We start from the raw sequence: 22,125 nt of genomic DNA, 5'->3' as shown, positions 1-22,125 counted from the left end.
TTTTGTGTTTAACCTGGGATCTGTCCAAATGGTTCCCATATTTCCTATATAGTGCACTATTTTTGAACAGAGCCCTATGGGCCTTGTTCAAAAGTAGTGCACTATATAGGGAATAAGGTGCCATTTGGGACACAGTCCTGGTATTTGATCTGTAATGCCGGTTAAAGGCTACTAATCCAGACAGGTATGTAGCGCTACAGGGGGCAGGGGCATTAGAAAGTTTCCTGTACTAAGCAGCATTATGACCCAGAAACGTCACAGATACAGACAGACCAGTGATGGACATGGAACCCTATTCATGTCACGGATTCCCCCGGTATTGCTGCTCATTCCATTCACCAGCTCTGGAGGTCTACGTCACCGGCCTTCTAGGCGTCACTGAACTGGATCATTACCACCAACCCCGGACTGTCTCCATTAGATGGGTTGAATATTCTGTCACGTTGTATATTGCCAGGAGACAGGCGCAGGAATACGAAAATAGATATTTTTTATTTCTCTACCCAAAATCGTGACAAAGCCCTAAACAGACACGTACGTACGTACGTATATACAGTGGGGAGAACAAGTATTTGATACACTGCCGATTTTGCAAGGTTCTCCTACTTACAAAGCATGTAGAGGCCTGTAATTTTTTATCATAGGTACACTTCAACTGTGAGAGACAGAATCTAAAACAAAAATCCAGAAAATCACATTGTATGATTTTTAAGTTATTAATTTTCATTTTATTGCATGACATAAGTATTTGAACACCTACCAACCAGTAAGAATTCTGGCTCTCACAGACCTGTTTTTCTTTAAGAAGCTCTCCTGTTCTCCACTCATTACCTGTATTAACTGCACCTGTTTGAACTCATTACCTGTTTAAAAGACACCTGTCCACACACTCAATCAAACAGACTCCAACCTCTCCACAATGGCCAAGACCAGAGAGCTGTGTAAGGCTGGGATGGGCTACAGGACAATAGGCAAGCAGCTTGGTGAGAAGACAACAACTGTTGGTGCAATTATTAGAAAATGGAAGAAGTTCAAGATGACGGTCAATCACCCTCGGTCTGGGGCTCCATGCAAGATCTCACCTCGTGGGGCCAAAACTTTTGGCCACGACTGTACTTGCTGTGCTATTTCGTTGTTGATTTGTTCAGTCGTTTCATTCTCAACCAGGATTTCATCATGCATGCATGTCATGTCAAGCAGTTTCAGTTTCAGCTCTGTCTGACCGTGGCCTCTCTTCCTCTGTGCGCACTGCCACTGTGTCCGTTCCCATCTTGTCTAGCTGTGTATGTAACATTTTACGTAAACCCTGTTTCTTGTCTGCATCAAAGTAGCATTCATTGTACATAGCATCGAGCATGGTGGCGACACAGTAAAGTGAGAATGCCACCGAATCGCTTCTTCACAGCCTGTGTCGCCAGTTTTGTTGAGCAGGCATTTCAATGCCATGACAGAGGGTATCACATCTGCTACAGGCACAGTTGATGAGCTTATTTCTCCAGTCAGTTGTTCGAATGGAGCTAGCTAGTGTGTTCAAGTTTCAAACATGTTCTCAAACGCCATTGAAAAGGCAGCGGCGGTATGACAACTAGCACATTCATAAGCATGGAATACGACATGAGCATGGAATCCTCAGTACGAAGTCCTCGACAACCTGCTGTAAGACTCGGCATGCTCATGGGGATGATATCGCTGGTCCAAATGTCAGTCGTGAAGTTAATAACAGTGATGCTATTGCTGTGTAACTCCGGTAGGATACTTCTGAAAAATAGCACACTTGGTAACGTTAGTGTGTACCGGTAATCAACCAGTCGGCGAAAGCCAACATTACCCACGACAGAGAACGGTTGATATTCAAGGGCAAGGAATTCCATTGTCTTGGCGTTAATGGCTTTCTCCATTGAGTTGTCTCGCTGAAATTGTCTTACTCTTTCAGATGACTGCTTGACATTGTGATAGATGATGCAGTAGGACCTACAGTAACAGTGTGATAGATGATGCAGTAGGCCTACAGTAACAGTGTGATAGATGATGCAGTAGGACCTACAGAAACAGTGTGATAGATGATGCAGTAGGCCTACAGTAACAGTGTGATAGATGATGCAGTAGGCCTACAGTAACATTGTGATAGATGATGCAGTAGGCCTACAGTAACAGTGTTATATATGATGCAGTAGGCCTACAGTAACAGTGTTATAGATGATACGGTAGACCTACAGTGACAGTGCTATATATGGTGAAGTAGGCCAATAGTGACAGTGTTATAGATGATGCAGTAGGCCTACAGTAACAGTGTTATAGATGATGCAGTAGGCCTACAGTAACAGTGTTATAGATGATGCAGTAGGACTACAGTAACAGTGTTACAGATGATGCGGTAGGCCTACAGTAACAGTGTTACAGATGATGCGGTAGGCCTACTGTAACGGTGTTATAGATGATGCAGTAGGCCTACAGTGTCAGTGTTATAGATTCAGTAGTATGCCTACAGTAACAGTGTTATAGATTCAGTAGTAGGCCTACAGTAACCGTGTTATAGATTCAGTAGTAGGCCTACAGTAACAGTTTTATAGATTCAGTAGTAGGCCTACAGTAACAGTGTTATAGATTCAGTAGTAGGCCTACAGTAACAGTGTTATAGATTCAGTAGTAGGCCTACAGTAACTGTGTTATAGATTCAGTAGTAGGCCTACAGTAACTGTGTTATAGATTCAGCAGTAGGCCTACAGTAACCGTGTTATAGATTCAGTAGAAGGCCTACAGTAACTGTGTTATAGATTCAGTAGTAGGCCTACAGTAACCGTGTTATAGATTCAGTAGTAGGCCTACAGTAACTGTGTTATGGATTCAGTAGTAGACCTACAGCAACCGTGTTATTGAGGCTGTGAAGCCTAGCTGCGTTAGTGTACCAGCTTCATTAATCTACTCAGCCCCAGGAGACCAGTCCCAGTGACCTTGCTGCTGCAGTAATATAAAAAGTGTGTTTGAAATGGCTCCCTATATGGAGAATAGCGTGCCATTTGGGATGCTGCCAACAACAGGCTCATATTCATAAGGACCGCTCATGCATTCAGTGTGTAAGCACTCAGTCTCAGTGTGAGTAAGGATCACTATTTCTCATCTTTATATTTTCCTTGACTTCTAAATCAGTAATGTGGCTACCGTTTGTCATAGCTTATGTCCTGTTGTCTAAACATTTGTCATAGCTTATGTCCTGTTGTCTAAACATGACAAAGCAGTGTGTGTGTGTGTGTGCTTGTGTGTCCGTTTAGGTTGTCATGCTGTTTGACAGACATAGTGGGTGTATATAGTCTGTGAGCAGAGTTGAATGGTCAGAAAGCTGGTATGTATTGGGCTACGTCCCAAATGGCACCCTATTCCCTGGCACTACATTTGACACACCCATAGAGGAGGTCTACAATTTTTTTTCTGGGGTCTTGGTTCATTTCTTTGGATTTTCTCATGATGAAAGGAAAATTCTGTGAATATATTGAAGCAACATCTCAAGACATCAGTCAGGAAGTTAAAGCTTGGTCGCAAATGGGTCTTCCAAATGGACAATGACCCCAAGGATACTTCCAAAATTGTGGCAAAATGGCTCAAGGACAACAAAGTCAAGCTATTGAAGTGGCCATCACAAAGCCCTGACCTCAATCCTATAGAAAATATGTGGGAAGAACTGAAAAAGTGTGTGCGAGCAAGGAGGTCTACAAACCTGACTCAGTTACACCAGCTCTTGAGGAATGGGCCAAAATTCACCCAACGTATTGTGGGAAGTTTGTGGAAGGCTACCCGAAACGTTTGACCCAAGTTAAACAAATTAAAGGCAATGCTACCAAATACTAATTGAGCGTATGTAAACTTCTGACCCACTGGGAATGTGATGAAAGAAATAAAAGCTGAAATAAATCACTCTCTACTATTATTCTGACATTTCACATTCTTAAAATAAAGTGGTGATCCTAACTGACCTAAGACAGGGAATTTTTACTAGGATTAAATGTCAGGAATTGTGAAAAACTGAGTTTAAATGTATTTCGCTAAGGTGTATGTAAACTTCCGACTTCAACTGTAAGTGAAAGAAATTGGTTATGAATATGTTTTACTGGTAATAGGGACATATGTAAATGCCAACAAAATAACTTTTGCTCAGTTTGGTGTGTGTGTGTGTAACCTTTATTTAACTTGGACAAGTCAGTTAATAAAAAAAGTATTATTTACAATTACGGCCTACTCAGGCCAAACCCGGACGACGCTGGGCCAATTGTGCACCGCCCTATGGGACTCCCAATCACGGCCAAATGTGATACAGCCTGGATTCGAACCAGGGACTGTAGTGATGTCTCTTGCACTGAGATGCAGTGCCTTAGACCGCTGCGTCCATGTGTGTATGATAACTATTTAACTGTACTAGAATGACGTAAAAAAAAATTATATCGGTTATTGTTATCGGGTTTTTTGGCATGGAAAATATTGGGATATCGGTATCGGCCAAAAATGTCATATCGGTGCATCACTAATCACAATGTTACTGTAAGCCTACTGCTGAATCTATAACACTCTTACTGTAGGCCTACTGCATCATCTATCAGTAGCAGCCTCTGATCCATCCATCACACTGTTACCATCCATCAGCCAGCCATCCACAGTGTAAAACAGATGTGTGATATGAGGTATGGCAACATGCCAGCTGCCACCCAGAGACACCACCAGCCAGGCAGAATGGGGCTCTGCAGTAGCTGACCAGAATGTAGAAGGACTAGTTCTCTGACCATGTCAGTAATACCCAGACTATGGAAATGTCAATGTGCTGTGTACTGGTCCCTGATCTTAGCATTATTGGGTTTCAGAAAAGCACTTTATGGACATATTTACAGAGCTGCTGGGACAAACTACAGGTGAAGATCAACACAGGTTTTTTTTATTTAACTTGGTCCCAATACACCCTCAATGTCATTCTGGTCCCCCTGTGGTCATCCCCTCCACAGTCTTTACTCTGCCTCCACCCCAATGGACATGTATTTATTTATCACTGCTACAGTTGTTGTGATGTATATGGTGCTATTTCTATTTCTTTTGTTGTTTTTATTACCATTGTCATTATTTATTTAACTTAATCCTGCATGTTGGAGCTCGGAGACTAAGATATTCACTGTACCCTGCAATCACACCTGCAACCCTGTACATTATTAAACACTTTGAATCTGAATGTTGCTGTAACGGTTTTCTTCATCTGAAGGAGAAGCGGACCAAAATGCAGCGTGGTTTCTTTGATTCATGTTTAATAACAAAAAGATAAACACAAACACTACAAAACAATAAACGTGGAAAACCCAAAAAAACAGCCCTATCTGGTGCAAAACACATAGACAGGAACAATCACCCACAAACACACAGTGAAACCCAGGCTACCTAAATATGGTTCCCAATCAGAGACAATGACTAACACCTGCCTCTGATTGAGAACCATATCAGGCCAGACATAGAAATAGACAAACAAGACATCCAACATAGAATGCCCACTCAGATCACACCCTGACCAACCAAAACATAGAAACATACAAAGCAAACTATGGTCAGGGTGTGACAGTTGCTAAGAGAAAAAAAACGGATTTATCTCACCCTTCATTAAACAACTGAATTCTTGGGTCCTATTCACTAGAAAGCAAACGGAAGAAAACGGACCTGAACTTTTCCAATAAGAAACTATATTTTCGTTTGCAAAACTTTTCCCATTGTGAAACGGTGTGCACTAATGAATACAACCCTGCTGAATTAAACCCACCTGGAGGAGAGACTTCATTCATTATGACATGTTATCTTAAGTACAGCTTTCATCAGACTGGCTTCTATAGAGAAGATAAACGAGCTAACCAGGCTTAATGAGCTGAGATGAGGGACGGTGGCACCGTGGGTCAGGATACTGCCTTATAGCATCACAACACCGTGTTATAGCATCTGTCTGATAGGAGGTTCATTATTCTACTCCATGGGTCGGTCTACAGTTGATGTGTCCGAACGGATGGATGATGTTGATCTGTCAAAGGTTTAGCACTTTCATACCCAGACGTGGTGTTCCATCATCTGGGATGCGTCCCAAATGGTACCCTATTCTCTATATACAGTAGTGCACTATATAGGGAATAGGGTGCCATTTGGTATGGAGCCCTAGTCTACATCGATGGATAGCCAACTCAAGTCGTCAGTCATATAGCCTAGTTATTCATACCGCTAGCTACAGTAGATGCAAAATGTCAGTCCCTATGTTCAGAATGCATGTACACATAAAGATGAATCTCCATGGCACAGTTTATACAAGGTTTTTACAGGGCCTCATATGATGGATCACTATGGTCGAGTTCCTTCCAAACTACATTGCACACGCATGCCAGATCTTACAACCCATGGATAGGTACAGTATTTTCAACATAACAGCTAACCACATCTTATGATATCGCCATCTGATGCCCGACTGCATAGTGGATGATGACGACGTAGCACGCAACCATTGGTTGATGCAATGCAGCGCCTGCACATCTAGTTGGGCAGGAACTTAACCTAAATCTCTCTTTTCCTTCTACTCCACCTCCTCCACATCTTCCTACTCCTCCTGTCATCCACTCATCATTGTCAACCTGATCCTACTTGACTCTGCTCTCTGTTTCTCCACGTCTCTCTCTCCACTGTTCTGTAATCAGACTGGTCTCTGTTCAGAGCCCCGACCCTCTGAATCATGAATTCATACACACAGGAGAGACACGATTAGCATTATATTAGCATTATGTTAAAATGTTCCCTCCATCCCACTGTCTCTCTCTGATTGAGACCGTGCTGCTACGGTATGTGTTCATCCAACCTCAAGTGAAGTATGGGGATATGAATCACAGACAGATGCTGTGTCCCAAATAGCACCCTATTCTCTTTATAATACCCTGGTCAAAAGTAGCCCACTGTATAAAGAACAGGGTTCCATTTGGAATGCCTACTACGTTTCTACTCTGGCCTGCTTGTGTCTGTTTTCCATTACAGCAGTCACCTTTGTAGATTCCATTTTTTGCTGTTTAACAATCCCTAAATGAGTGTTATTCCATTAATTCTAGTTCTCATGCACTGTAGTTTGTCCTGCCTGATGAGAGACGTGTTAATGGAACCATTAGTTAGAGGAGAGGAGACATTACTCAGAAATACATAGAATGTTCTCTGATACAGAACTGCTCATCATCATACGGCGCCAGGTAGCCTAGTGGTAGGAGCGTTGGACTAGTAACCGATAGGTTGCAAGAACGAATCCCAGAGCTGACAAGGTCAAAATCGGTCGTTCTGCACCTGATCAAGGCAGTTAACCCACTGTTCCCCGGTAGACCGTCATTTTAAATAAGAATTTGTTCTTAACTGACTTTCCTAGTTAAATAAAGGTTTAAAAAAAGAACACACTGTTTCATATAAAAATACACCTCCTGACATGCAGCACTAAAAACCATCAAATGAAACACAGTATGCTTCCCACATGTCACTCTATTACTATAGTGCACTATGTTTAACCATAGGGCTCTGGTCAAACGTAGTGCACTATATAGGAAATAGGGTGCCATTAGAGACTCAACTACAATTTCCACTTCCACAAGGAGTTGATGGATGATGGTTAATAAAGACAGATTTTCCATCCAACACATCTCTCTACAAATGAAAGCTATCATATGAAACAACTATAGCTTATTAGGACTGATATTTCACCATTTACCCAGATATATTAGACAGGAAGCCTAAGAGGCCAACTGGGAACTATTAGTGAAATATGATGATTGAATGGACTGGTTCCATCTTCATACCAGCAATGGCTACCATACTATAGCTAACATTATGCTTGTGGCATCAGCCACAGTTAGGATTTACTGATGCTACTAGCAAATGTCCATCTAAAGTTATATATACACACTTCTAAGTCAAATCAATCAAATGTATTTTATAAAGCCCTTTTTACATCGGCATCTATTGAAGATATTACGTTACTGTACTACAGAGGAATCTTCCCCATTGAAAATAATCACCATTGATTTAGTCTCAATTTCACACTAAGTGTTCAAGTTCAACTCCACTAAGCTGAAGCCTGTTGACAGATTGATCAATCTCCTGTAAACATCCATAACGTGTCTCCAATCTGAGCTGCTGCTATCCCTGGGGTCCATGTGGTCATGATAATGGATTGTATTGTGGCAGTATTGTGGAAGACCTATGCTCACCACAGAGCAAAACGGTGAAGTAAGTCTGTGAACACCATGGCTTGAGTCTGCATCTGATTCAGAGGGGCTGTATAGATGTGTCAATGTGCTGGGGCTAGCTGGTGTACTTCTGGTTCCCCTGGTGATGACAGAGCATACAGGTGGAATGGGTCTAGCAGCCAGACCACAGCAGCACACATCTCTTCCCCGCACCTACAGACAAACAGACACACTCACGAACAGACAGACAGACAGACAAACAGACACAAACCGACACACCCCACTGGGCACAAATGTCAGCTTAACATCTAGTTTTGATTTACATTTGGTTGAGTTGTCAACTAATGTGAATTCAATGTGAAATCAACAACACATGTCACCGTGTCATTGGATTTAGAGTAGAAAATGGAGTGAAGAAAATATCAAATGCCCTTACATTGATGACTTTCTGCAAATTCAAATTCAATCAGAATTCCAGGTTGATTCAAGATCATCACTTTGATTTTTGGGGTTGAAATGATGTGGAAATGTCAATTCAACCAGTTTTTGTCCAGTGGGACACCTTCTGTGGTCCCATCCACCACTTCAGACCTGGGCACCGTGATGACCCTTCATGCCTCCTGTATCTGATCTGTGTGATTCTAAATATTGTAAATGGGTCCTGCTATGTTAGTTGTCATCTTCAGAGGATGAAGTGTAGCCTAACAAGCACAAACTCAACTGAGGAAACAGTGTTACTCTCCATAAGAGAGTTCAGCGTAATGCCTCAATCCCTAATAAGAATGAACCCCATCTCTAATAACACCCTATCTGTAATGTCTAGTTACAGGGTCTCTAGAATACAATATCAGACCTGTACAGAACAGAACACATGCAGCCAGTCATCGAATCACCCGCTGAGACCCTTACCCTTTACTATGGCGCTACAATGTAGCGCTCTGTGCGTGTTGAGGATGTTGTGTTACATGTGCGAGATGCTGTGGCTGAAATAGCCTATATTTCCTTACCAGGTTGAGCACAGTCTCCACGATATCTCTGTTGCTAACCTCCCCCACCTGGATCAATCCGATCAGAACCGCGAATTTCATCTTGATATTCCGGATGGGAACCTGCGGGTTGATCATCCCGGCCGGTAGAACCATAGAGCCCGAGCCAGATACCATTATTTCCCCAGTACCAGAGGCCCCCGGCTGCCCATGACCCGCTGGGATTTGTCGGTCAGAAAGCGACAAAGCACCCGGCATCTTCACCGCCGGCCTCTCGCTTGTCATGTCCTTTCAACCAGATGTCACCTGTTTTAATCGCTGTTCAACTGCATCAATTGAACAGGAGAAAAAAAATGTATATTCTGGAACAGCCTGGCGAAAAAGAAACCCCTCTACCGGTTACATCCACTCTCTCTGCCGTGCGCGAATAGGAACTGCAATCTGGTAATAATTTATTGAGGGTAGAACGAGCCGTGTCCTTCCCATCACGCAGACGTCTTCTGGTAATCTGGACAGAGTGAACCTGAACAGCGCGGCAGCCGCTGCAGGGTCTCTAGGCTACCGCTCTGCCGCTCTCCGTCATGTTGCCGCCCCCTGCCTGCGGCAAGAAGCGCATCAAGCCTGCCTGCAGACAAACTAAAGTAAGATAACCACTCTAAAAAACCTTGACCTGAAGAATTGGTGAATGGGTTGTAACCTTAGGGAAGAATACTTTAGAGGGATTCAACAAAGCCTTTACAGTTGAATTGATTGTGAATCAGTCCATCTTTGTGGTTGTATTGCTATCTATGCTGAATGTATCAAAGCAGTAGCCAAGTAGCCAATAGAAGGGAGGAAAAGGTTACTCAAAAGCTTTATAGGGTTTTAGTGAAAGAGCCAGTTACACAATAGAGAAAGCACCTTATTAAAGGTTAGATTGTGAAAACTTGGATGGCAGTTTGAAGAATTGTTTTATTACAGGTAGCCTAAATACAAGTGGCACGCTATTCCCATTATAGTGCACTATAGGGCTCTGGTCAAAAGTGCACTATAAAGGGAATAGAGTGCAGTTTGGGACTCATCCCCCGAGTTATATGAGTGCTACAATGGGAGGACACTACTCTACTCACTACTCTAACATGTCCTTTTACTTCCAGACAGCTTCACTGTGGTAGATGACTCATTCTATTGAACAATTTAACCATCACTGGACCAAATGTTGGAAGTGAAAAAAGACTCAATTACTGTACCTTTTCTGTTTTAATTTAAATCTATTTAATTTAAATCATTATTGAATCTAAACTGTGTGGGGAAACAAATCTCTTTTTAATTGCAGCTCAAGACAATAAATAATTTAAATTAATCAAACCGTATTCCACACACACACGCACACGCACACACACACTCACACACACACACACACACACACACACACACACACACACACACACACACACACACACACACACACACACACACACACACACACACACACACACACACACACACACACACACACACACACACACACACACACACACACACGCCAGGGTAAGGCTGTCTACTTGTCTTTTATTTAATTATGTAAATAGGACTCCTGGTGTCTCTTCAGCACGTTGAACAGTCTGTAGATGTGAAAGTGACCTTGAAGAGTCATCCTGCAGAACCATAGAAGAATAGACTGAACAGAAAGAACAGGTTTGGGGAAGTTATTAAATATATGTCCCCAATGGCACCCAATTCCCTATATAGTGCACTTCTTTGGACCAGGGCCCATAGGGCTGTGGTCAAAAGTAGTGTACTATGTAGGGAATAGGGGCCACTTGAGATGGGACCCTGGTCAAGGTAATGCACTATATAGGGAATAGTATGCCAATTGTGATGCTAAATAAATCTAACCTTCAGCATATCTTCTGTTTGATTAACCTGTATTGTTCAGAAGTCAGATGTCGCCATCCAGTGGATAAAGAAATACATCATTTCTGTGAAGATGGGCGGTAACTATACAGAACAAAAAATATAAACGCAGTGTTGGGCCCATGTTTCATGAGCTGAAATAAAATCTCCCAGAAATGTTCCCATATGCACAAAAAGCTTATTTCTCTCCAACTTTGTGCACAAATTTGTTTACATCCCTGTTAGTGAGCATTTCTCCTTTTGCCAAGATAATCCATCCACCTGACAGGTGTGACCTATCAATACGCTGATTAAAAGGCATGATAATCACACAGGTGCACCTTATGCTGGGGACAATAAAAGGCCACACTAAAATGTGCAGTTTTGTCACACAACACAATGCCACAGATGTCTCAAGTTTTGAAGGGGTGTGCAATTGGCAAGCTGACTGCATGAATATACACCAGAGCTGTTGCGAGAGAATTGAATGTTAATTTCTCTACCATAAGTCACCTCCAATGTCATTTTAGAGAATTTGGCAGTAAGTTAAACCGGCCTCACAACCGCAGGCCACGTGTATGGCGTGGTTTGCTTATGTCAACGTTGTGAACAGAGTGCTTGCCCCGTGGTAGCAGTGAGGTTATGGTATGGACATTCATAAGCTACGGACAACAAACCCAATTGAGTTTTATCAATGACAATTTGAATGCACTAAAATACAGTGACGAGATCCTGAGGCCCATTGTGTGGCCCATTTTTTTTAAAGGTATCTGTGACCAACAGTCATGGGGAATCCATAGATAAGGGCAAAATTCATTTATTTCAATTGACTGATTTCCTCATATGAACTATAACTCAGTAAAATCCCAAATCAACCGCTAGAACAGTGGAGTCAAACTTCATTCCATGGAGGGCTGAGTGTCTGCGGGTTTTTGTTTTTTCCTTTCTATTAAAACCTAGACAACCAGGTGTGGGGAGTTCCTTACTAATCAGTGACCTTAATTCATCAATCAAGTACAAGGGAGGAGCGAAACCCGCAGACACTCGGCCCTCTGTGGAATGAGTTTGACACGTGTGCCCTAGAACCTATGCCCTATGTACTTGATTGGTGTATGCAGTAGCCTATCAGAGTCCTAGTTGGAGCTATTACCATATTTCTCCAGCTGTAAAATCCTTTCATATCGCCACAAGTTCATACGGCATAGGGATCAATTTGCGATAAGCAATCTTTTGTGATCCCTCCATCATGAATCTGATTATTTAAATAAAAAGGTATTCCATTTGTCTGAATCACAAAATACAGATGAACATCAACCCTGAGTTGATCGTTCAACAGGCTGACTGCAGGTTGTAATACACAGTATGACCACCAGGGAGCAACAACATCCTGTAAATAATAATACATTGGTGGGTGCTTAAATTTGTCCGACTTCACACATGTACAAGTGTGTATTAATACATGTGGGAATTGTAAATGTGTTTTTTTTGCATAGCCTAACTCCCCTTGAGACACACTTGGAGAGTGGGGTCATGCCAGGGTCTGCCATTTTCAACGGCGACCCTGGGGAAATTAGGGGTAAGTGCCTTGCTCAAGGGCACATCAACAGATTCTTCTGTCACCCTCAAAAAACTCTTGGTGCTATTCAAAGGAAATATTTCAAGTTCAGTATCACTCTATTCTCTCCCTGATTCCATTACACTTTTCATGAAACAAGGCAAGACACAGATGCAGACACAGGAGGCAGATGGTTGGAGTCTTACAATGTTTAATAATCCAAAGTGGTAGGTAAGAGAATGGTCAGGCAGGCAGGTACAAAGTCCAGAAACAGGCAAGGGTCAAAACCGGGAGGACTAGAAAAAGGAGAATAGCAAAAAGCAGGAGAACGGGAAAAACGCTGGTTGACTTGGAAAACAGACAAGACGAACTGGCACAGAGAGACAGGAAACACAGGGATAAAAACACTGGGAAAAATCAGCGACACCTGGAGGGGGTGGAGACAATCACAGGGACAGGTGAAACAGATCAGGGCGTGGCACTGCTATGTGTTCCCACACCTCCCCTGGTCATTGTGTTCTTGACAGAAATAAGGCCTCTAGTCCAATTCTGTCCTGTATGTGTAGCACATGACTCTGGACACCAACCCACTGCCTAGCCTGCTGCTATTAGGAGACCAGTGTTATAACTATTCTATGGCTAATATAGCTCTAACTTGCCCTTGTCTAACTAAGAGTTTATGGGAAATTTAGCCAGGACACCAGGGTTAACTCTTACGATAAGTGCCATGGATCTTTAGTGACCACAGAGAGTCAGGGCACCTGTTTAACATCCCATCCAAAAGACAGAACCCTACACAGGGCAATGTTCCCAATCACATTGCCTGGCCCCGCAACACAACATCCAGCAGCATCTGGTCTCTCATCCATGGACCGACCAGGATCGACCCTGCTTAGCTTCAGAGTGAAGCCAGCACTGGGATGCAAGGTGGTATAGAGTAAAGGCATATAATGCATCCCGAATGGCACCCTATTCCCTATATAGTACACAGCTTTAAACCAGGGCTTTGGTCAAAAGTAGTGCACTATGTAGGGAATAGGGTGCCATTTGGGACGTGAAGTAGAGAACACACCACGTGAGGTGAGGTGTTGACTAGCGGAACATACAACATATAAATAAACACTGCAAATGGAGTGAAGAGAGAGCGACTTTCAATGAAGCAAATTCCCTTAGAGCAATTCAGTTTCTATTCTAATCCATTCTAATTGCACTTGTCTGTGTAAAAATAGGCAATATAAACATTGAATGGTTTTTTACATTGTTTAATTAAAAAATCTTGTCTCTGGAACTAAACTGAAGCTCAGTCCAGCCAGCTCTCAACAGCAGGTCTGGAGATCAAACCTGAGTCACATGGGCTCCATCCCAAATGGCACCCTATTCCCTATATAGAGCACTACGTTTGACCAGAGCCCAATGGAGGTTCTGGTTAAAAGTGGTGCAATATATAGGAAATAGGGTGCCATTTAGGACGCAGACATGTTTTCAACCCTAAACAATAAGGTCATATAGAATAACATTACACCCATTCAGAAACACACATCACTGTTGAAGCCCAGTAAAACCAGTTTACAGATTAGTACCAAATGAATTATAATAACTATGACACAATGCAGGCTGTAGCATTAAGCCTTTCAATTATACAGTATATACAGCTAGTATACTTGTATGTATGTTTTCACACACACATATATATATATACAGACACATGCGTGTACATACAGCATATCTAACATAAAGCATGACATTTTACAGTAATAAAATAATATACAGCTTTCCAGAAGCTTTAAAGAGCTTAAATGTCCTAGACATAACTCTAATACTGAATACTAATGGACATTGGATGGATCGTTCTGTTCCCCTTTCGGTCATAATAATACAAATAATAATAATAATAATACATCTCATAATAACATCATAATAACGTCTTAATAACGTCTTAATAACGTCTTAATAACGTCCAGCACCTAAGGAGCTCATGTTGTGTCATTGTGTAGACAGTCCAGAAAGCTCCATACTCTCTTTAGTCCCTGTGTTCTGGCATCACATTTCAAGACAGACCAACATGAACGTTGGCTGCACACACCTGCTGGGGGTCGACAAACGGCGGCGATTCAACATGTAGAATCAGGAAATAAATAGAAAATGATGATCGATGTTCGGTGGTCAGAGGCGAAAGGGCGGCCATCCGCTGGTTTAATGCTTCAGCTTTGCCTATTGGCTTCAGGACTCTATGAATATATACTCCTCCTCTCAGTCCTCCTCTAGCACCTACTGGAGCTCCAGACATCATTCGGTCTAGTGTAACAGACATCACTATGCTTCCTCGGTATAGCTTCCTCACTCACATATTCTTACTGGTCCTTGACCTTGCATCCTCTGTCTAGCAAACACAGGTGGCTAGCATCTTGACAACGTCTTATAGCCAACTATGCTACCGAAAAGTTAGCAGTTCGATAGTGAGGGTGGAGACATTTCAGGCTGGGGAGTGAGGTTACAAATCCAACTCGGCTCTAGGCCAGGCCAGGTTGGGTCTAGTTCCCTCCAGGTATGTGTGGGTCTAGCTCTATGGATGGAAGACTCTAGTGTCAGATCTTGGTCTCTGGCCCCTCTGTGCTGATTGGTTGGAAGGAGTTGCGAATGCGAGCTGCTTCAGCAGCACAGAGGTGACCAAAGGCCTTGTTGTACCACTCTGGACTCCGCCCTCTGGAACAACAACAACAACATGGTCAGGTTCAAACACAACAACAACACAGTCAGATTCATACACACATCTACACAATCTTCGGAAATTAACTTACTATTTATACAGTATATGCTAAGGTATGTTATGTATGGACTCACTTGAAGTCCACCCTGCAGATGTGAGTGAGTCTGGATTTCCCAGAGCCGCAGGGCTCTAGAAGGTAGTTAGACTCTAGAACCACGGCCCTTACCCCACCGACCCGGGGACAGTCCTCATGTTCTACAGACACACACACCAATGCACACGTCCTCTTGGGAAGTTCAGTCCTCCATGACCTACAGAGAGACAGAGAAAGACAAAGTCCGCTTCATTCAGCACAGTTAGAACCAACAGGGCTTTAGGTTGATGTGAGCTGTACAGGAACAACAAACTGAGTTGAATTGAAATGTAAATGTCAAAATTCTAAGTACAAACACGCAGACACACACACTCACCGTAGGACCAGGAAGTCTCTGCTGGGGTGTGGTGGCATGCGGTTGAGGACATAGTGGAACACCTCAGCGTGTCTGTCCAGAGTCTCAGCTACCTTCCACTGCAGCAGGTCCACGTCCCACAGGTGGCGCTCTCGCAGCACGCGGTTCAACACCACCGAGGGAGGGGCCTCCACCTCTACCGCCACACGCCACCGCCGCAAAGGGTTCCCATCACCCACCTTCTTACAGTAGAGCTCAGTGTTGTCTGAGCTGGTGCAGGACACCCAGCCCTTAGCCTTCTCTCTGGCCTCCTTCAGGAGCTCCTGCAGCCTGCTCTCTACGTAGCTCTGGTACAGGTTCTGCGGTCTGGTCTCGGAGTGTGTCTGGCAGGGTCTGGCCTCTGCCTGGTAGGACGCATCGTCCTCCTCCTGCTGTCTACAGAGCTCCTCTAAGGTGGGAGCGTGAAGGTCCGCCTCCGCGTACGAGTTCCTGGACTGAGTCACCATCTCGTGAGGAATCTGATTGGTCGGAGGAGAAAGATCCATCAGAGATCAGGTCGCTATGGATAAGAGCGTCTTCTAAATGACAAAACAATGTTTTAAATGGTTCGATAACACTTAAAAGGCTGAAGGTATAATGCTTTATATCTTACCTGTCAGCAGGTATGAGCCTTTATAATGTTTTATAATGAGGCTTATAACATTTTATGACATCCAATGTATCTAAGGCATCTTAGTAACATTGTTGATTAGTAATGAAGTATTCTATTCAGGTCTACTACCTCAAACAGTCGGTTGCACTCTATGATCATATGGGCGAGTCCCTGCGTGGCGGAAAGGTTCTCATTCAGGTCCTTCTGGTCGGGCCGACCTGTCGTGTACTTCCTCTGCATGGCCCTGAGGATCATGGGAAACAGTTATTAACACAGCAAAGGATCATGGGTAATGAGACAATTATGAATACAGCAGCAAGAGTCAATCAGCCGAGGTGCTCAATGAACAAATTTACTTCCTCCCTCACTCCCACTGAATACAGCTAGTTAACCTCCCTCCCAGCCCACTAGATAGTCCCCCATGCAGCCGAGACACCCACTAACCATTTCTCTCCTGTCCTCCCTCCTTCCCTGCCTTTCTAACCCTCTCTCTCCTAACCCTCTTGCTCCTGTCCTCCCTCCCTCCTTGCCTTACTAACCCTCTCTCTCTTCTAACCCGCTCTCTCCTATCCTCCTTCCTTCCCTGCCTTCCTAACCCTCTCTCCCTCCTCTCACCTTCATCCTCTCCCTCTCTCCCTCCTCTCCCTGCCTTCCTAACCCTCTCTCCCTCCTCTCCCAGTCATCCTCTCCCTCTCTCCCTCCTCTCCCTGCCATCCTCTCCCTCTCTCCCTCCTCTGCCTGCCATCCTCTCCCTCTCTCCCTCCTCTCCCTGCCTTCCTAACCCTCTCTCCCTCCTCTCCCTGCCATCCTCTCCCTCTCTCCCTCCTCTCCCTGCCATCCTCCTCTCCCTGCCATCCTCTCCCTCTCTCCCTCCTCTCCCTGCCATCCTCTCCCTCTCTCCCTCCTCTCCCTGCAATCCTCTCCCTATCTCCCTCTTCTCCCTCCTCTCCCTCCTCTCCCTGCCATCCTCTCCCTCCTCGCCCCTCTCTCTCCTCTCCCTGCCATCCTCTCCCTCCTCTCCCTGCCATCCTCTCCCTCTCTCCCTCTCTCCCTCCTCTCCCTGCCATCCTCCCCTCCTCTCCCCTTCTCCCTCTCTCTCCTGTCCCCGCCATCCTCTCCCTCTCTCCCTCCTCTCCTCCTCTCCCCCTCTTCCTATCTCCCTCTTCTCCCCCTCCCCCTCCTCTCCCTGCCATCCTCTCCCTCTCTCTCCCCTCTCCCCCTCTCTCTCCTCTCCCTGCCATCCTCCCCCTCCTCTCCCTGTCATCCTCTCCCTCCTCACCCTGCCATCCTCTCCCTCTCTCCCTCCTCTCCCTGCCATCCTCTCCCTCTCTCCCTCCTCTCCCCCTCACCCTCCTCTACCCGCCATCCTCTCCCTCTCTCCCTCTCTCTCCTCTCCCTCCTTTCCCTGGAATCCTCTCCCTCCTCTCCCTGCCATTCTCTCCCTGCCATCCTCTCCCTCTCTCCCTCCTCTCCCTGCCATCCTCCTCTCCCTGCCATCCTCTCCCTCCTCTCCCTCCTCTCCCTGCCATCCTCTCCCTCCTCGCCCCTCTCTCTCCTCTCCCTGCCATCCTCTCCCTCCTCTCCCTGCCATCCTCTCCCTCTCTCCCTCTCTCCCTCCTCTCCCTGCCATCCTCTCCCTCCTCTCCCCTTCTCCCTCTCCCTCCTGTCCCCGCCATCCTCTCCCTCTCTCCCTCCTCTCCTCCTCTCCCCCTCTTCCTATCTCCCTCTTCTCCCCCTCCCCCTCCTCTCCCTGCCATCCTCTCCCTCTCTCTCCCCTCTCCCCCTCTCTCTCCTCTCCCTGCCATCCTCCCCCTCCTCTCCCTGTCATCCTCTCTCCCTCCTCACCCTGCCATCCTCTCCCTCTCTCCCTCCTCTCCCTGCCATCCTCTCCCTCTCTCCCTCCTCTCCCCCTCACCCTCCTCTACCCGCCATCCTCTCCCTCTCTCTCCTCTCCCTCCTTTCCCTGCCATCCTCTCCCTCCTCTCCCTGCCATTCTCTCCCTGCCACCCTCTCACTCTCTCCTTCCTCTCCCCCTCTCCCTCCTCTCCCTGCCATCCTCTCCCTCTCACCCTCCTATCCCTGCCATCCTCTCCCTCCTCTCCCTGCCATCCTCTCCCTGCCATCCTCTCCCTCTCTCCCTCCTCTCCCCCTCTCCCTCCTCTCCCTTCCAGCCTCTCCCTCTCTCCCTCTCTCTCCTCTCCCTCCTCTCCCTGCCATCCTCTCCCTCCTCTCCCTGCCATCTTCTCCCTCACTCCCTCCTCTCCCTGCCATTCTCTCCCTGCCATCCTCTCACTCTCTCCTTCCTCTCCCCCTCTCCCTCCTCTCCCTGCCATCCTCTTCCTCTCACCATCCTCTCCCTGCCATCCTCTCCTCTCTCTCCCTCCTCTCCCCCTCTCCCTCCTCTCCCTGCCATCCTCTCCCTCTCTCTCCCCTCTCCCCCTCTCTCTCCTCTCCCTGCCATCCTCCCCCTCCTCTCCCTGTCATCCTCTCCCTCCTCACCCTGCCATCCTCTCCCTCTCTCCCTCCTCTCCCTGCCATCCTCTCCCTCTCTCCCTCCTCTCCCCCTCACCCTCCTCTACCCCGCCATCCTCTCCCTCTCTCCCTCTCTCTCTCCTCTCCCTCCTTTCCCTGCCATCCTCTCCCTCCTCTCCCTGCCATCCTCTCCCTCTCTCCCTCCTCTCCCTGCCATTCTCTCCCTGCCACCCTCTCACTCTCTCCTTCCTCTCCCCCTCTCCCTCCTCTCCCTGCCATCCTCTCCCTCTCACCCTCCTCTCCCTGCCATCCTCTCCCTCCTCCTCTCCCTGCCATCCTCTCCCTGCCATCCTCTCCCTCTCTCCCTCCTCTCCCCCTCTCCCTCCTCTCCCTTCCATCCTCTCCCTCTCTCCCTCTCTCTCCTCTCCCTCCTCTCCCTGCCATCCTCTCCCTCCTCTCCCTGCCATCTTCTCCCTCACTCCCTCCTCTCCCTCTCCCCCTCTCCCTCCTCTCCCTGCCATCCTCTCCCTCTCACCCTCCTCTCCCTGCCATCCTCTCCCTGCCATCCTCTCCCTCTCTCCCTCCTCTCCCCCTCTCCCTCCTCTCCCTGCCATCCTCTCCCTCTCTCCCTCTCTCTCCTCTCCCTCCTCTCCCTGCCATCCTCTCCCTCTCTCCCTCCTCTCCCCTATATCCCTCTTCTCCCTCATCTCCCTGACATCCTCTCCCTCTCTCCCTCCTCTCCCTGACATCCTCTCCCTGCCATCCTCTCCCTCTCTCCCTCCTCTCCCCCTCTCCCTCCTCTCCCTGCCATCCTCTCCCTCTCTCTCCTCTCCCTCCTCTCCCTGCCATCCTCTCCCTCTTCTCCCCCTCCCCCCCCTCTCCCTGCCATCCTCTCTCCCCCCTCTCCCCCTCTCTCTCCTCTCCCTGCCATCCTCTCCCTCCTCTCCCTGCCAGCCTCTCCCTCTCTCCCTCTCTCTCCTCTCCCTCCTCTCCCTGCCATCCTCTCCCTGTTCTCCCCCTCCCCCCCTCTCCCTGCCATCCTCTCTCCCCCCTCTCCCCCTCTCTCTCCTCTCCCTGCCATCCTCTCCCTCCTCTCCCTGCCATCCTCTCCCTCTCTCCCTCTCTCTCCTCTCCCTCCTCTCCCTGCCATCCTCTCCCTCTCTCCCTCCTCTTCCTGCCATCCTCTCCCTGCCCTCCTCTCCCTCTCCCCCTCCTCTCCCCCTCTCCCTCCTCTCCCTGCCATCCTCTCCCTCTCTCCCTCCTATCTCGCTCTTCTCCCCCTCCGCCTCCTCTCCCTGCCATCCTCTCCCTCTCTCCCCCCCTCTCCCCCTCTCTCTCCTCTCCCTGCTATCCTCTCCCTCCTCTCCCTGCCATCCTCTCCCTCTCTCCCTCCTCTCCCTGCCATCCTCTCCCTGCCATCCTCTCCCTCTCTCCCTCCTCTCCCCCTCTCCCTCCTCTCCCTGCCATCCTCTCCCTCTCTCCCTCTCTCTCCTCTCCCTCCTCTCCCTGCCATCCTCTCCCTCCTCTCCCTGCCATCCTCTCCCTCTCTCCCTCCTATCTCGCTCTTCTCCCCCTCCGCCTCCTCTCCCTGCCATCCTCTCCCTCTCTCCCCCCTCTCCCCCTCTCTCTCCTCTCCCTGCTATCCTCTCCCTCCTCTCCCTGCCATCCTCTCCCTCTCTCCCTCCTCTCCCTGCCATCCTCTCCCTGCCATCCTCTCCCTCTCTCCCTCCTCTCCCCCTCTCCCTCCTCTCCCTGCCATCCTCTCCCTCTCTCCCTCTCTCTCCTCTCCCTCCTCTCCCTGCCATCCTCTCCCTCCTCTCCCTGCCATCCTCTCCCTCTCTCCCTCCTCTCCCTGCCATCCTCTCCCTCTCTCCCTCCGCTCCTCCTCTCCCTCCTCTCCCTGCCATCCTCTCCCTCTCTCCCTCCTCTCCTCCTCTCCCTGCCATCCCCTCCCTCTCTCCCTCCTCTCCCCCTCTCCCTCCTCTCCCTGCCATCCTCTCCCTCTCTCCCTCCTCTCCCTGCTATCCTCTCCCTCTCTCCCTCTCTCCCTCTCTCTCCTCTCCCTCCTCTCCCCCTCTCCCTGCCATCCTCTCCCTCTCTCCATCCTCTCTATCCTCTCCCTCCTCTCCCCCTCTCCCTCCTCTCCCTGCTATCCTCTCCCTCTCTCCCTCTCTCTCCTCTCCCTCCTCTCACTGCCATCCTCTCCCTCTCTCCATCCTCTCTCTCCTCTCCCCCTCTCCCTCCTCTCCCTGCCATCATCTCCCTCTCTCCATCCTCTCTCTCCTCTCCCTCCTCTCCCCCTCTCCCTCCTCTCCCTGCCATCCTCTCCCTCTCTCCATCCTCTCCCTCCTCTCTGTCATCTCAACATCTCTCTCTGCATGCTGCCCTTTGATCCTGTAATCCTTAAAGAATCACTTCCACCAGTTAGTTAAATGAGAGGTTTCTGTTTGTACACAGCGTGATGTCATAAAACACAGTGTTTTAAAGAGTACCCTGGAGCTCCAGAACCTTCTTAATAAAAACCGCTCAGAGCCAGATAGCCAGTCTACTGTAGCTGAACCCCTGATGCCCGAACCAGACTCCCACCTAGTTAACATCAGTCTTAACAGAGACCTAATTATCACATCATCACTGGGGAGTCTAATAGGAGGGCATACTGTATATAGGAAATACTAGACCAAGTGGGATGTAGTTATATTAGTCCATTATAGGCACTGCTGAAGTAATAGTCCAGGGATCCTCATTTGGTTCTACTTTAGAGCTGATCAGGTGATGTACCTGTGTGTTTGTGGTGTAGTGTACCTGGGGGAGAGGTTGTCCTTCTTCAGGATGTTGAGGTGGAACAGGGACGGGGCCAAACACACAGCGATGTTCATGGGAGTCATCTGGTTCTCCTCCACAGAGGAAGTGACGTCAGACAGGAAGCAGAGCAACATCTGGAGCACCTCCCTGTTCTCGTCTGACATCAGCATGATGGCCGCCTGCACAGCCTGCAACCGCTGGTCCTTAGGAACATCTGGAGGGAGGAGAGGGAGGAAGGGTTGAACTATTCTACCATGGGCAATGGAGAGAGACGCCTGTCTGTCTGTCTGTCTGTCTGTCTGTCTGCCTGCCTGCGTGCGTGTGTATGTGTTTACCTATTCTTGTGGGTACTGGAAATCCCTACAACCAAAATTTGACCAACTGGGGACATTGTGTTGGTCCCCACAAGGT

The 22,125-nt window shown here is 47.5% G+C and overlaps 2 protein-coding genes across 4 annotated transcripts in view; both read right to left on the bottom strand.

Moving 5' to 3' along the window:
- Window positions 1-9,691, bottom strand: part of LOC109909410 (neurobeachin-like) — a 322,523-nt gene extending 312,832 nt beyond the window's left edge. The window contains 1 exon segment of the mRNA XM_031795281.1: window positions 9,224-9,691. Coding sequence (XP_031651141.1) covers window positions 9,224-9,487 — 264 coding nt within the window. The 5' untranslated portion in view covers window positions 9,488-9,691.
- A 4,187-nt stretch (window positions 9,692-13,878) lies between these two features.
- Window positions 13,879-22,125, bottom strand: part of LOC109909087 (stAR-related lipid transfer protein 13) — a 140,189-nt gene continuing 131,942 nt past the window's right edge. For all 3 annotated transcript variants that reach the window (XM_031795814.1, XM_031795816.1, XM_031795815.1), the window contains 5 exons: window positions 21,715-21,928; window positions 16,570-16,684; window positions 15,810-16,306; window positions 15,474-15,650; window positions 13,879-15,335 (listed from right to left, as the gene is read on the bottom strand). In XM_031795814.1, coding sequence (XP_031651674.1) covers window positions 15,218-15,335; window positions 15,474-15,650; window positions 15,810-16,306; window positions 16,570-16,684; window positions 21,715-21,928 — 1,121 coding nt within the window. In that variant the 3' untranslated portion in view covers window positions 13,879-15,217. The remainder of the gene's footprint in view (window positions 15,336-15,473; window positions 15,651-15,809; window positions 16,307-16,569; window positions 16,685-21,714; window positions 21,929-22,125) is intronic.

Source organism: Oncorhynchus kisutch, linkage group LG18 (assembly GCF_002021735.2).
Source record: "Oncorhynchus kisutch isolate 150728-3 linkage group LG18, Okis_V2, whole genome shotgun sequence".
In the NCBI taxonomy this organism is placed as follows: Eukaryota; Metazoa; Chordata; class Actinopteri; order Salmoniformes; family Salmonidae; genus Oncorhynchus; species Oncorhynchus kisutch.
This window is presented reverse-complemented; position numbering and strand designations above follow the sequence as displayed.